Here is a 16756-nt window from a genome sequence, read left to right as displayed (position 1 = left end):
GATTTTATGAATTTGACCTCAAAGGCAAGGGAAGTAAAAGCTAAAATAAATGAATGAGACTACATGAAACTAAAAAGCTTCTGCTAAGCAAAAGAAATCATCAACAAGGTAAAGAGACAATAATCCAAATAGGGAAATATATTGCAATGCCTCCAATAGGGGCCAAATATTCAAAATATACAAAGAACTCATACAACTCAATAATGACCAAAAAACAAATGATCCAATTAAAAAATGGGCAGAGGATCTGAACAAACACTTCTCCCTAGAGGATATACAAATGGCTAACAAAAGAACAAGACAAACAGAGACTTAGGGACATGTAAATTGACTAGTGGTTACCAGAGGGTAGCGGGTAGAGGAGGAGGAGAGAAGTAGATGGGGTAAAGGGGAAATGCAAATCAAAACCACAATGAGATACCATCTCACACCTGTTAGAATAGCTATAATCAACAGGACAAGTAATAACAAATGTTGGAGAGGATGCAGAGAAAAAGAACCCTCTCATAGTGCTGGTGGGGCTGCAAAATGGTACAGCCACTTTGGAAAACAGTATGGAGTTTCTTCAAAAAACTAAGAATTGATCTACTGTATGATCCAGCAATCTCTCTACTGGGTATTTACCCCAAAGACTTGAAAACTCATATCCAAAAAGATATTTGCACACTGATGTTCATAGCAGCATTATTCACAGTGGCCAGGACATGGAAGCAACCGAAGTGTCCTATGATAGATATATGGCTAAAGAAGCTATGATACATATATACAATGGAATATTACTCAGCCATAAGAAGAGATGAAATGCTGCCATTCGTGACAACATGGATAGACCTCAAGATAATCATGCTAAGCGAAATAAGCCAGACCAAAAAAGTTGAAAACCACATGATATCACTTATATGTGGGATATAAACCTAAAAGCAACAAATGAACAGGACAAACATAGACTTAGGGACATGGAAATTGACTAGTGGTTACCAGAGGGTAGGGAGTGGGGGAGGCGGGGGGAGATAGATGGGGTAAAGGAGGTCAAATATAGGGTTTAGGGAGAGGGTGAAGTGGGTAAAGGGGATCAAATATATGGTATCTGAAGGAAACTGGACTTTGGGTGCTGAACACACAATAGAATATACAGCTGTCCAATTATAATGTACACCTGAAAATTATATAATATTAACCAATGCTACCCCAAAAAACTTAATTTTTAAAAAGTTAAAAAAATCTCTCCTGAAAATAGCAATGTGTCTAAAAGAAAAATTTAGAATTTGAAATATTAGCCAGAAATGGAAAATTCTGAGGAATCTATATCGTTGCGCTTTATATTTAAAGAAAGTTACTTACTCCACTACCACCAAGTCCCAGATCCATGTTTCAGGGAAGTACTTTCGCACCGTCTCTGTGAGAGGCTCTGGAACGTGCACTATAAAATCATGGGCTCTTCTAAGTCCATCTATGGTAAGTGAGGAAGGAGAGAGAAACAATAAATATAAAGATAATGTTTATGTGAGATTATAGTAAGTGCTGTAAAAGAAATAAATAGGGTGATGAAATAGGAACCAGGACAGGACACTTGGGTGTTAAGGGAAGGCTTCCGTGAGGATGTAATGTTTCAGCTGAATTCTGAAGTGTTAAAATAAGCTAGGAGTGAGGTGGGGGCAGAGAGTCACAAACAGAGAATATGGAGACCTAGAGGCAGAAAGAGACTTGGATTGTCTGTGAGAGAGTTTTCTGTGGCTATTACACATTGTGCAAGTGGAGAGTTCTATGACATGGGGTGAGAAAAGGGAAAAAGTCAAAGTTTTCATTTGACATGTTCCTCTGTGGGAGCAAAAAAAATCATACCCAGACATTATGACAGTGGGTTTGAGAAACAGTTTACAGGAGTGAAAGAAGAGAGGATGAAAAAGTTCTTTATTCCCATATGTATCAGGAGATCAGAGTTAGTATCTCTTACCCTATTTACCTTCTGTTCCTGGTGTGCTGGTAAATATTTTAACAACCAGCTCTCTGGAAAAATACGCATACATATACTTGTACATACATAAGTTTACTATAAATCTTACTGATAAAGAATTATAGAATAAAAATTATAAATAATAATAAAGATATATAATAATATTCATTTAAATTCCATATAGACAATTGATTCTCCCTGAATGTTTTTCTCATTTTTAACTCTTTGGTTTGTACTCAACTACATTCAACCATGATTTGATAACATCAGACTGTAAATAAATGCTTGATTACTACCTGACTCATCAAAGAAGTAGTCCATATCATTGACAAACAAGTGTAATTTCAACATGAATATTGGCTGATGTTTTGGGGGAAGTTAAAGAGTTTCTTCACTTGACTGGTGAGAATGTAGTCCTACTTGTGAACACTTCTATTTCTGTTTACACTGATCCTGTGTCTGGAAACTTTCTCTTCCCTTTTCAACTCCACATATCTTTATTCACTAGATACAGATTCTTTATGACTGGCTTTCCTGATTCCTCAATCAGAAGTAATCTTTTACTTTGCATATCTATACTCTCTTCTAACACTTCACAATCTGCCTTGTATTCCTTCCAGCTTTGTCTATGGCGGGGCTTGACACAATCAGAATTTTGAGGTTTGTCTTGCTATGTGACCTTGATCCAAGAATCTTAATATATCTGAATCATGAATCCTCTTTTTGTTAATTTTATTACATTTTATCTTAATTTTTTTTTGATTTGGTTCAATATATTAGGTAATTAATTTTTATTATTATTTTTTTACCTGAAAAATCTAACAGTCTTTGAGATTTTGCCACTGGATGGAACTGATGTTGTGAACATACTTTAGGTTTATGAATCTTTGAGTTGGTAAATACCTTTAAGCCCATATCCTGTGAAGAAAATTATCACTTAATCAGTACATAAAGATCATAAAAATATATAGGCACATACTTTTTTTCACTGAATCAACAATTTTGATTAGCTTAATATTAAACTTTTAATGTTCGCATCTGTATAAGGGATATTGGCATACATTTAGAGGTAATTTCATTCTGTTTTTAAAACTCAACAGTCATTATTTTAACAAGGCAATAAATTTCAGCAAAAAGAAGAAAACTTGAATAATAGTCTGAAAAGTTACAATACTGGCTCTTCGCTATTAGTAGATCTCATTGGTGGCCTTGGAGAAGTCACTTGACCTTTTTGTGTTCCATTACCCTCAACTATGATATAAAGGCATTAAAATAAATAATTTTTTAATATATAATATTTTTGAACCTTAAGAGATGACCATCTACAATATAAGGAATTTACCTGTAGGAAGCTATACATATCTTTTTCATTTGTAGTTGACACTGGGGAATAGATGATTCCATCTATATAGACATGGCGATTGACACAGTCTCCATCATCTTCCTCCTGTTGATTCAAACTTTCAGGGAAACCAGTGAGGTCTTTTACTGGTAGTAGGTTATAAACCTGTACAAATGCAAAGAACAAAAGAACAAGCTGATTTGTGATATTTTCAGTGCAAGGGGAAAAGAAAAAAATAATCATCAGTCTTTGAGTGTCTCTGTTGCTTCAGAAATTTAGAGGGAAGATGATTTTGAAAATTTTTAATAATTTTAGGAGAAAAATCTACAACATTCTTATCTAAGCAAAGATCATAATACTTTGTTACACAAAGGCAAAACTTAGACGTCATACTAGAATGAAGTAAAATTTTATTAAGAGTAATGGAGATTCCCTATATTTGAAACATTGTACGAAGCTTTAATGTGATAGAATAAAATGATTGTTCTGTCTCTACCTTGTGGTTAACAGCTGACTCACATGAATAAGTATACATCTGCCATAAAGAACAGGATAGTATTTCCTTAGGTATTATTCATGGGAACAAAATGCTCCAGATCTTTACAAATACGTAAAACTTAAACTGCAAAATACCAGATATAATGCTTTCAAATTTATTTGAAGACTAAGGCAAGCATAAAAATGCTGATAGGTGCACTGTATTATATTCATAAGAGTTTAACATCGATTGATAAGACTAGATTAGCAAAGTGAGTAGTGTAATGAAATTAAATACTTTCTCAAAGGCAGCTCCCTCTTACTATTTTCCATTTCTCCTTTCTGCTTATTTTTCTCTTATTATCTGTCTCATCTATGGAAATGTAATTTTCATGAGAATATAAACTTTTGTCTTTCCATTAGTTCGCTACTAGATCTCCAGAACTTCAATACACAGTAGGCACATCTAGGACATAGTAGGCACTAAATAAATATGTGTTGAATGATTTGTTTATGCTACTTGTAACAAAGTGTTTCATTAGTAAAACACTTTCAAAGATTGAGAGAGACTAGAGTTCTAACACAGGTCTACAATTAAGTACTTGAAAGCTTTTGTTTTATTATTAACAAATTAATAGGATTTTCTGCCTCATCTATCCACCAGGGTTGTTGTAATTAAAAAAAATCCCAAAACCTTGAGAACTATAAAATTATGTTATAAAACACAAAATATTAGTGTTATTTTTCCACATATCCCTTTGCTCCCACTATTGAAATGTACTCAGTACTGCCTTAGAATTATTACAATATTTTCAATTAAATCCTACTGGAAGGACCAAAAGGTAATAAATCTTTTCTTAAAAGTTCTCCTTTTAGGAAAGTAAAAATATAATTTTCTCTTTGTAAAATTTTGATGGTAAAAAACTTTAGTAAGAGATTATTCCATTTGACCTCATATTGAACATTTGAGGATATGAACAAATGACTATTAGTACATGTTGTTAAGTAGTTTCTTATTGTTCCACTCCAGCATGCACTTTTTCTATTTTTTCTGTTAACCCAATTTTAAAAGATTTTATTTATTAATATAAGTTATCATATAGTAAATCATTTTTTCCCCTAATTTTTACTCATCAGAGACAATCCATATCTTCCTTCTCAAATTATGTTCATCTTGGGACATTCAATATTTCAATTGATATAATTCTTACAAAAATAGGAATCTGACACTTCTTTAGCCTGTGCAGTCTTAGTGCAGGTAAACATATCATTTTGTTAGGCTTTTCAAAATGTTAAAACGTGTTTGAAAACTCCTATTATTTATTGATTTCACAGAGTTCTAGGATTTCAGGGACTTGGGATGGTGTATAATGTTATCTGTATGTATATATGTATGTACATACGTATCTATCATCTGTCTGATGGTCAATCTATCTATCTATCTATCATCTATTTATCTATCATTTATCATCTATCATCTACCATCATCTGTCTGTCTGTCTGTCTGTCTGTCTGTCTATCTATTTATCTATCTATCTATCTATCTATCTATCTTATCTATCTATCTATCTATCTATCTATCTATCTATCTATCTATCTATCTATCTATCATCTATCTATCTATCTATTATCTATCTATCTATCTATCTATCTATCTATCTATCTATCTATCTATCATCTATCTATAATCTACCTATCTATCATCTATTTAATCTATATCTATCTCCGTCTATATATTATCTATCTATCTATCTATCTGTCTATCTGTCTATCTGTCTGTCTGTCTATCTATCTATCTATCTATCTATCTATCTATCTATCTATCTATCTATCATCTATCTATCTATCTATCTATCATCTATGCAACTATCTATATTCATATGAAATATCTTTACCAAAAAAAGTATACATAAAAGAGCTCAAAACAATTCACTCCTAAATAAATATAATTGTACTAGAACCTGTCCTACTCAGGCATTTCTTCTTGCCTGGAGACCTTTGCCTGGCTCTTCCAGACCCCCGAGGCTGAGGAACTCACCGAGGACGGGGAGAGCTCTGCCTCAGGTTTCATGAGCAGCACACTTTGGTCGACTGCACGAAGGGCACAGAGGGACTGAGGAGAAGCTGTGACGCGCAGGTGGGCATGTGAGGCTGGAAGACTTTGTGCTGGGCTGAAGCTCAAATCCACCTGTGGAATTGAGGAGAAAGGTCAGAAAAACAAATTTCCCAATTTAGCTATGCATTCACCAGCATTTTCTGAGTGCTGCTCTCATTCAGTGCATAATCACTTTGTTTGAATTTGCAGTGGTTGGCACTATGTAAGGCTTGAGGCTTTTTTGTCCCCAACAATTTACTCTGATTTGCAAGAATCAGTTGGACCATTATAGTGATTTCTAATCTTATAACTTACTAAATTTGAGATGCCATTATTACCTTTGAAACATGGTGAAGTGTTCATTAACTGCAGGTAGAATGCAAATGATTCTAGCTGTTCCTGTATTTTTCTTTTGGCTCTTTAGTAGTTAAAAACTTGCTTACATATTTCCCAACATCTCCTCATAGAAAAAAGGAACAAGCTAGGAGTCAAATGACATGGCTTCGTAGTGTGACTCTACCATTTCCTTGCTGAAATTCTCTGCAGAATTTATTTAATCCCTTTGGTCCCAATGTTCACATATAGAAAATAATTGATAACAATAGTAACTTCTAGATTTAATGTTAAAAAATTTATGGTATGAAACACCCACCTTGTTGGCCAGACAATTTTCAATCTCATATTTCGCAGAATCCCCCACCACTTCCCCATCAGGTAAAATGGCATAGATGAGCAATCGAGCAATGGGAACAAGGTCCGACTCCACGGGGACCGACACAGAAAAATGACCTTTCACTGTAGCACAGAGAGAATGAGAAAGTGATCATGGGCTAGACATCTCCTCAGGGTTAAAATGAAAATTTCGTACTGTCCAAAGCCATTTAGGAACCTGGTCTGGTTAATGATTGTATCTATTAATAGGTGTAATAGATGTAATAAACAATATGTAGTAAATGGACGACTGTCTCTAAGAACTCTGTATCTCTAAGAACTCTAGCTTTAGAAAAACCTTTGTAAAGCTCTCTTTTCTCTCTTAAATCATGGTTTCTCACTAATTTTTACTTTTAGCCAACCTATATAAAGTTCTGATGCTAAGAGTGTGGAGACATCCACTTGGCTACCATTTCATCTAGACTTCACATTAGAGAAGGGAAATAGAAACTAAGTTGTGAGTTATAATAGTAAAAGCTTAACATATTGTATTTATCCTTATATCCTCTTAACCTTCTATGAACAAAACATTCTATATTTCTTAAGAGGAGCATTGTGATCCTTTGGAAGTTTTTTATTTTATTTTATTTTTTTTTGCTGATGTCTATGTAGATTCTTTAGAGGTTGCATTAAACTTCTACGTCTACTTATGGTGCTTCTGCGTTGCTATAAAAAGGCAACAAAAGAGTAGTTTTCTAGTAAATGATCTTTTAGACTTCCACAGAATAGAAGAAACTATCAGAGATTTATATTGTTCCATATTTGTTCATGGGGAGAGTCCAATTCAATGGTGGATGAACCTGATTAAACTCTTCATATACCATCACTATCTTTGAAAAGGAAAAATGATATAAAAATATAAATCACTTTGCACAAGATCTAGTATATAAAAGGCAGTCCAAAATTTTACCTTCTCTTCATTGATTAAAACAATTTTGAATGACATTTTGATGATCCATGAATATTTATGGTTTGAAAATTTGGAGTAAGCATAGATTATAAAACTGCTACATGTATATTTTAAATAATCTGAACAGAATATGCTGAAGGAAAAGAAAATAAATATTTGATAAAGGGTGAATAAAAGAAATGTTGCATTCCCTTCTCAGCTTCTTTATTGAGTTAGATGGAAGTTACCTGTCTTTATTTGAAACCATTCATGGTATTTCTGCAATGTAAGGGCGAATGTGTCAGAATAGGGCAGGAATGTGGAATCACAGAAATACTCACTGTCTCCCTGCTCCACAGGCAGTACATGAGACCCAGTTCGAACAATGCCTCCCTTCGCCATTATCTGAAAAAAAAAAAAAAAAAGAGAAATGAAAAGGAATTTAATTTTCTTGACAGAGATCTTACCACCAGTCTTGCCCTCCATGTGATATGCTTTTTTTTTTTTTTTTTTTTATTGCAAAATTAGCCCTAGGAGAAGTCAAACTTTCAAAAGAGAAACTGACTTTCAAAGGAGTGATGTCTAAAGACCTTCATAAATCCTTGCCCCCCAGAGAACTTTTGTCAATGAGATGGCCTTCCTTCTCACCAGGTAATAGAATGAGAGCTCCTTCAGCTCCTGTAGGACCTGTCCCTTCAGAACATAATGTGCTTTGAGTGTCTGAGTGTGGCCACAGGGCAGCTCACGAGGCAAAGGCTCAAGGTGGACAAAGCTCTTGCTTGGGGAGAATACACGATTAGCAGTGTGATAAGCTTCTTCATTTTCTTCTGACAGCCATTGATAGCTGTAGCAGGGGCTATGATCCTTGTGTTTGACCTAATGAATTAGGAAAACAATATTATTTTATAGGTTATATCTTGCAGGGAATCAATGTTTTCACAAAACTGCATTAGTTTACTGCTCTACCTAAACTAGTACCTATATTTTTGAAGATCGTAAAGGGAGGTATCCTTTGCTCTCATTAGCTTGCTTGATGTTTCTTTGGCCACTTTACTAAGCATACAGAGACACTTGAGCTATTGAAACCTCATCGAGGAGACTAAATAATCTTCAGAAACTGAAGAATTGCATTTCAGAAAGTCAATGCCTCATTTGTGATGAGTTTCAAAAAGGTATTATGAATAAATGCAGTATTGCAATCTTAGGGGACTGGGAACACTTTCTGTAAATAACATTGATTCAAGTGTTGAATTGGTGAATTGGCTAATGTCGACCTCTCTTGGGTTGTCTTAGGCTAATTTTTTAAAATGCTTCCTGTGATTCTGGACTCTTAAGGTTCATAGTTACTATTTGGGTTCTATTTCAATTTTTCTTCATGTAGAAGTTGTTCTTTAGTTTTTCCAGGCTTCCCCTACCCTCATCCTCACCTCTCAAGTGGCATGAGTGAATCTCATGTCAGCAAAACACTTTGTTCATATCTCAATGTATATTATAGTGATAACATGAATGTTCATCAAAAGAGGGAGCGTTTAAAAATAGAATTTTCATTTTCAGGACTAGTGTAGTGCCTAGCACACAGAAACATTTGAGATAAGCGAGTAAACATTTAATTTTCATTTATAACAAGTATGGGATTTTATGCCAACTATTTAAAGCTGAATCGATAAAATATATTATTTATTCCCTTTTTGTTGATATGAAAAATTCTAAAAAATGAGTTTTTATCACTATTATTATGTAATAGCTATTATATAGCCATATATCTATAAATGTATATATCTACATCTTTATTGGTGAATAAAGAACTGTATGCTATAGAAAGCAAATTATATGGGTATGGACAAAGTCTGGAGAAAATTATAATAGCAGGGCAAAAATAAAGTAAGAACAATAATTTACGGAGTGTATATATTTGAAACTAAATACAAATGATGTTAAAATGGGCTTTCGAAGTAATAATATTTAACAGTTAAAGGGACTTACTAAGTGCTTTAACATGTCATACCTCATTTAACCCCTACGATAACCTCAAAAGTTAGGTATCAATATTGTACCCATTTTACAGATAAGAAAATGAAGTACCGAAGTTATTAGTTATTTGCTCTTAAAAAGAGTTGAGTCAGGATTTTAACCTAATTTATTTGATTTTGGAAGCTATACCTTTTAAAAAAAATTGTAGTAAAAAACACACAACGTAAAATTACCATCTTAACCATTTTTAAGTGTAGAGTTTGGTAATATTAAGTAGTGTGCAAAAGATCTTCAGATTTTTTTCATCCCACAAAATAAAACTCTATATCCATTAAACAATTTCTCATTTCTTTGTCTCTCCAGCCCTAGGCAGACACCATTTTACTTTCAATTTCCATGACTTTGACTACTTTAGAAACCTTATATAGGTGGAATCATACAGTATTTGTTTTTTTGTGACTGGCTGTTTCACTTAGCATAATGTCATCGAGGCTACGTCAGCCAAGTTGTAGCATATGACAGGATTTTCTTCTTTTCTAAGGCTGAATACTATTCCATTGTAAGCATTTGCCACATTTTATTTATCCATTCACCTGCTCATAGACATTTGGGTTGATTCCATTTTGTGGCTATTGCGAACAGTGCCGCTACGACCATGAGTGTGCAAACACCCCTTTGAGACTCTGCTTTCAATTCTTTAGGAGATATTTCCAGAAGTGGGATTACTGGATCATACGGTAGTTCTATTTTCAGGTTGTTGAGGAATTACCATACTGTTTTTTTTACAGCAGTTGCACCATTTTATATTTCCAGCAATAGTGCACAAGTAGAACCCACGCTTTTAACCACAAAACTATACTAACTCCTTTTTAATAAGCTTTTTCAAAGTTGGACTAAAATTGATCTCTAATTTCCATTTTTTCCCCCTCTCTATAACACTAAACACAACTTGGACATGTCATCACTTTTAGGTTGCAACCATTTTTCCAAAGTTACTTCCTATCATCGGTCACTTCGCTGAAAACTTACCTTGACAGTGAGGGAGGTACCCATAATGTTTGTGGTGTTGATGGAAAACTGCACTAGGCCATGCTCATCTGTGGTAGCATTGGAGTCATAGTTAGCTTCATTTGCAGTGATGAAGATGAGTTTATTTGGCATGGGGACATCTTTTCCATCTACTAGGCGCACCTGAAGATTAAAAGCTATGAATCAGTTATATAACTAATACCCAATAGGCGCCAAACATATTCATCTTATCAGAAATATTTATTGAGTGCAATCTATATGTTGAACATGGGTCCAAGCATTGAGGCTACAGCAGTGAGCAAAATAAAGTCTCTTCCATCAGCGAGCTTACAATCTAGTAAGAGATGAATGCTAAATAAATGTATAAATAATATATACTAATTTAGTAGTAATCAGTCCAAAGAAGAAAAATAAAGCAGTGTAAAGAGATACAGAGTGAAGTGACAGAGACAATAACGGGTAAACTGAAAAATGTATTCTGTGGATACTTTGGAAATGCTGTGTATCATATATTACTTTTGGAGAGTCACATGGCACAAATCATATAGTCATGAAAAATTTCAACTCATTAGCTAAATTGATTGAGCCCCTCCTGTTGTGCGACAGACTACATTTAATGGATTAGTGTTTTGAAGGATACTGTGTAAAAGTAAGCAATTAATACATTGTCCTGTGTGCTTCTTTAGTTGTTTTACATATATCTGCTTCTCAACCAAGATTTTCAACCTTTTGGAAGGTAGGCAGATTTTATGAGGCACTTCCCATGTGAAAAATGTAAAACTGAGAAGAAGCACACAGTATTAAACAAAGCCCTACACTCAAATTCTTGATAATATTAAACTCAGCAGATGAGTAAGTAGTTCAGTTTAGACCATAAAGATGGTGATTTTTTTTTTCAGTATAAGCTATTTACAGTAGAAAGAAGCACAGTGGCAGGCTTAGATCAGTATTTGCAATTGATTAAGAAAAATCTAAGGTTGCTAATAAACTTTTGGTTGTATGTACAAAGATAAGGATAAGCACAAAATTCTGATTCTCTTTGTCGAGAGAGTCTTATGACTAATGGAATAGTTATTTAGCAGGAATGAAATATCAAAAATGTACAATATAGCTCTGAGCAATTTAAAAACACAGATTATACCTGCATTTTAGGAAGTGACCAAAGTTTCTGAATATGTTTGCCGTTATAACATAATCAAAATATTCTAAAATTTACTACACCACTCCTATGTCTAGTCCCTCTGTCTTTTACACTCTCCATAGCTGAAATCTTATAACATTTCCATTAAGAACATGATATACAGTAATTACAAATTGGGGTACATAAAGCTATTATCTCAGACTTCTGGAGTCTGAAAGATCTATTTGCATATCTGCTTTAATAGAAAATACAATTTTTTTTGGTATATCTGTGAGAAAATTTATATTTTTGGAAGCTGGGAACCTTAAATAGCAGTACTTTATCCTTATGTGTACTATGTTTTTTTTAAAAAATTTGCTGTTATAGAAAAAGTAATATAAATATAATACTCAGGAAAGAAACACTAGGTACAGCAAAAATTTTTTATCCTTTAAAATAAAAATTAAAGCTACCTACACACTCATTTCCATACAAAGTTAGTGTTAGAAGGATAATGTAATTTTGAGATTCTTGTGAGAAAATATCATAAAAATCTGAGACTACCTGGTAAACTGTGGAAAAGAGATTGAATGACATTACACAGGCTGTCCCAAAAGTGAAAGAAAAAGTCTAATTTTGAGCGTGCTTTAGAATGATTTTTATGGATTTTTTATACAAATTTACAGAGGAACAGATTTATTTTTATATGGTTTTATACTCTTGGTTATATTAATCAACAGGTAACAATAATCAGGTAAGGTTTTAGCAGAATAGATTGTGCTTATTAGGTGGTGATACACAGTTCAATTTGTGATTTGAAAAATACTCCACCAGAGGAGAGAGGGAGCAATTGGAGGGATCGTTTTATGAACTATATAGATGTCTAACCAATGTACTGTATATCTGAAACTAATTTAAATAAGTAAATTAAAAAAAAAGAGTGACATATAAAAAACACTACTCCACCTGCCCAAAGAAGGGAATCCCTTGTCTAAAGTGTGGGTCCACTTTCACGAATGAGAGTTTGGTTATAGTTCTTGTTATTTCACTGGACCCTCTTCCAGTTAATTCCACTTCTGTAAAAGAAGAAAAAAGTTCTTTTCTTAAAGGATGATTTGCCTGAACTTCTTATACAACCTCCTCCCTTTCAATTCATACTTTGACAAAAGAAATAAATCAATGCCTATTGTTTTTCTTGCATACTCATGTGGTAAACAAACCTGTTCCTTCTTCTTGGATCTTAGCCTCCACTTCAAGTTCCATTTTAAACTCTTCTCTCTTCATCTGGAAGGCCTTGGTTTTTACTTGCTGAGAGAAGCAGCCCTGGCTGTTTAGCTAGGAGGGGATAAAATAAAATACAAAAACATAATACTAGACAGATCAGTGGTCAGTTAATCTTGTGGGATTTTGGGGGAAACAACAACCTAGGTATTTCCTATGATAAGAACACAATACCTATTTTCTAGGGGTTGATTATTATTACATTTCATGACAGTATCTAGTTTATAATTGACAGGTGTATTCCTTAGTAGCTGGTATTCCCTAGAATGAATGAGAGAAATGCCCTAAAAATTTTGGGGTAATCTTACTATAACAGGCAGCTTACTCTTCACCAAATCCTGGCTCCCCTCCCAAAGCATACAGCTGTGCTTGGAAGTGACTGCCCATCCAGGGAGTGTGTTTTGTGCCTCCCAGGCATCTAGATGGGGCTATGTGACCAGTTTTTGCTCACAGAAAGAGCAAAACTGATGCTTCTCAGCCAAAGTGGGTAAGGAGTATGTTTTTGTTTTTGTTTTTTTTCTCCTTCCTTCATACAAGTAGTTACCAAAGATGACTCTGGATGCCAGGTATTGAAGTTGGTTCAACTTCTGCATGCTTGATGCACCAAGAACCCGCACAATGGACAATTACAAGAAATAATTCCTATTGTGCTGTCACTGATTTTTTTTTTTGAAAACTACTATAGCTAGCTAGTATAGAATTCTTTTATAAATTGCTCTCTTCCTGAGTTAGCACCATGTTGTAACTCACTGCTTATCAACGATGGCTTGGTTGTTAGTTGCTAGAAGAAAGAGTTTTCCACCTACCTGCTGACTGAATGTCTCACAAATAGCCTGTGACTCGCCGCCAAAGCAATTAGAAGGATTATTATACTTTCTGCATATGCTCATAGTCACATGTCCTGGAACTGGCTTTCCATATGTGTATCTGTCATAAGAACATTGCTAAATAAATCAAAACAGACATTGAACATCCCCGTTTTCTACCTATTTATACTTTCTCTTTTAGTTACAGTGTATTTATTCTCTGTACTTCCCTTTAATCTGTACTTCCCCGTCTGCAGGGCTCAGTGTTGAGTAATGTAATGACCCAGTTAAGTAATGACCCTTTTCTTGAAGAATTCTCCAGTGCAATGAGCTGAAATTTACTATAGTCTTCTTTTATCGTATTTTTTTCCTTAACTTTTAATTTTCAGTTTCATCTTAAAAAATTCTTTTGTATTATCAGACTACACTTGTTCTTAAGACAAAAAATAACACCAATGAAACAAAACAAAAAGAAGAAACAAACTACCCAGGAATACAAACTATTAATATGATGGTGTCTCTTATTCTATCATCCCCTCTCCATGTGTAGCCATCTCTATTTATACAGAATTTTGCTTGTTTCCTTTTTATGAAAATAGTATTGTGTCATAAATATGTCATTGATAATTGCTGTGGTCTCCAGGGTATTTGTTTCCTTCCCTATTTTAAACACCCTCTATATCTGTATTTGCAAAAGTATTGGCTCACCAGTTAAATGGGACCAGGACCTTGGTGGCTATTACTCTGAGACAGTGCTAGGGCAGGGACCTGGCTGAATAGTGAGTGTATTACATATGTGGTCTTCAGGCAGGATGTTTCATCACTCTGTTTGCTCTTTCTGCTAGTGCTACAGCTGGGCTACAGGAGATGAAAGCATAAGATCCTGGAAACATGAATTTTCAAAGTTGGAAAGAAACATACTGAGAGGTTATATCTAGTCTCAGGACAAATGGCAGTGCAGAGAGATATATAACATGCCTTAGGTAGACCGATGAGTTAGCTGAGATTTTGGTAATATATCTAACTTTACAACTTCTGAATGTAGAAAGTTTTCCACCATGTATGCAAGATCAGGTAAATAATCTGTTGGTGACTGAATTTCTTCTACAACCCAGTGAAGGGGAAGTCACTAACCTTTAATACTATCCCATTTGCATGTGTGTGTGTGCACGGGCATGGCACACACACACAGCTTTGTTACTTTCAGAATCCTAGTAGGATAGCCTCTCTAGGAACAGTTGCCTGCATCATGATAGTTATTATAATGCTTGTAAGGACATGAAAGAAAATAAACAGGAAATATAGAAAAGCAACAGGAGAGGAAAGTTCTAGAGATGGAATAGTCTCATGTATTTAAAATATTTGTGCTGTCACTGCTCCTAGAAAAACTACACAAAATATCCCAAATGGTGAACCTTCATAAATTAATTCCCCTCAAAAGATTTAAAAAAGTATAAACTCACAGGCCACACACTGACACATTCACTACTTCTTCCAAGATAGTGATTATCCTTGGCATTGTTACTTGCACTTCAAACTTGGGAAGCACTGTTGATTGAAAATCAAGGAAGTTGGTAATTGGTTTTCCAATTTTGAGGAATTAGTATTTTCAGGTACTCTGTAACCATTCCCTAAGAATATTTTAGGCCGCAGAAAAGGTAGCTCTCTTCTTTAATATATCCACCTCACTTTCAACTGGAGATTCCGGTTGAAGGACTTGGACAGATCACTGTAACCTTAATGAGTTATGAAAGACTCACTAGAACAATACGTTTTACATTTTTTGGAGATTAAAAATTACTATAAAAATAACAAGTTCTATGAAGTCCTATTCACAAATCACTGATGGTCCTCAATGACACAAATATAATTGGTTCTACTCCAAGCCCAATTTCACTCATGGGAAATGAAAGAATGCCAAATAAGCTCAAATTCTAGGCCCTAGAAGTTTAAATAAAAAAAAAATATATATTAACCATGATTTTCCATAATCCATACCAAATTCCTCCACGGTGAAGGGGTGCTCTGTCCTTCCGCCTGAGTCCTTCTGTACCACCACCTTATAGGAGCCCTGAAATGGCTCTGATGAGAGGGGAAAGGCCAATTGCTTGAGGCCACTCTCTAACTTGAGTTTCTGCCATTGTGCGATGCGATTTCCTTTGGGGTCCTATGAATACATTAATTGTAACTTAGAAAAAAACCTAAAGCATTAGAGACAATAAAAGAAATTTATGAAAATTCCTATATTATCCACATAAATATATAGGAAAAATGGAGTCACGATGAGGAGTGGGGAGGGGAGAAGAGTTAGAATCATTCAGCACTATAAGAATTTGAAGCCTTCTCCCTTAATGACAAATTTCTGAGATATTGTAAGAACCTCTCGAATAACACTTTCTCTAAATTTATTACTTTAAATCTAATCATAAAATGTTTCATTTTCCTTACCTCAATGTATACTAGTGGAATCTGAAAGACAAAAAAGAAAGAAAGGAGTTTAGAATTGTTCTCAAATATTCTCAGTTCTGATTTATAAGTAAGACAGCTTTATGTAGAGTGATGCTATAGTAAAACACACACACACACACACACACACACACACACACACAAAATTCCAGGTTAAGTTTTACAGAATTTTTAATAAATCCATTATAAGCAATTAACAAATAACATTAAGAACTTACTAGGTCATCAGCAACAAATGCACATGTGCTCTGCCATTCATTAGGAATGGGATTTACTAACATTACTTAAAGGCTTTTAGCATCCTAGTGAAGAACACTCCTTTGCTGTGAAATTTTACAGATTGAGAAATAAACTCTAATGGCACTATAAGTAACTGTGTTCAGACCCAAATGTGAAGATGAGTCACAGAATTCTTAGGTAGTACTAAGAATAAGGAGGAATGGGACTAGCTCCTCTACTATCACTATTTATTCATTTTTAAAAACTAATATTTATGAAGTGCCTACCATGTACTCTGTATCATTCTAGATGTAGAGAATATAGCAATGCATAAAAGAATAACACATCTGCTTTCATGGAGCTTACCTTCTAATAGGAATGGATTCATAAGAAATA

General features: G+C 34.3%; 1 protein-coding gene across 1 annotated transcript in view; it reads right to left on the bottom strand.

The window, feature by feature from the left end:
• The window catches only part of LOC105295910 (alpha-2-macroglobulin), a 40835-nt gene that overhangs the window by 19279 nt on the left and 4800 nt on the right, over nucleotides 1-16756 (bottom strand). Inside the window, exons 4-18 of the mRNA XM_011365762.2 lie at nucleotides 16588-16593; nucleotides 16124-16144; nucleotides 15674-15842; nucleotides 15139-15223; nucleotides 13676-13796; nucleotides 12809-12923; nucleotides 12555-12664; nucleotides 10469-10630; nucleotides 8117-8344; nucleotides 7810-7873; nucleotides 6521-6663; nucleotides 5812-5961; nucleotides 3297-3461; nucleotides 2764-2872; nucleotides 1342-1450 (exon numbers count right to left, since the gene is read on the bottom strand). Of these exons, the coding sequence (XP_011364064.1) occupies nucleotides 1342-1450; nucleotides 2764-2872; nucleotides 3297-3461; nucleotides 5812-5961; nucleotides 6521-6663; nucleotides 7810-7873; nucleotides 8117-8344; nucleotides 10469-10630; nucleotides 12555-12664; nucleotides 12809-12923; nucleotides 13676-13796; nucleotides 15139-15223; nucleotides 15674-15842; nucleotides 16124-16144; nucleotides 16588-16593 (1757 nt within the window). The remainder of the gene's footprint in view (nucleotides 1-1341; nucleotides 1451-2763; nucleotides 2873-3296; nucleotides 3462-5811; nucleotides 5962-6520; nucleotides 6664-7809; nucleotides 7874-8116; nucleotides 8345-10468; nucleotides 10631-12554; nucleotides 12665-12808; nucleotides 12924-13675; nucleotides 13797-15138; nucleotides 15224-15673; nucleotides 15843-16123; nucleotides 16145-16587; nucleotides 16594-16756) is intronic.

Source organism: Pteropus vampyrus, unplaced genomic scaffold (assembly GCF_000151845.1).
Source record: "Pteropus vampyrus isolate Shadow unplaced genomic scaffold, Pvam_2.0 Scaffold116, whole genome shotgun sequence".
Classification (NCBI taxonomy): Eukaryota; Metazoa; Chordata; class Mammalia; order Chiroptera; family Pteropodidae; genus Pteropus; species Pteropus vampyrus.
Note: the sequence above shows the minus strand (reverse complement) of the source record. Positions and strands in the feature narration are given on the sequence as shown.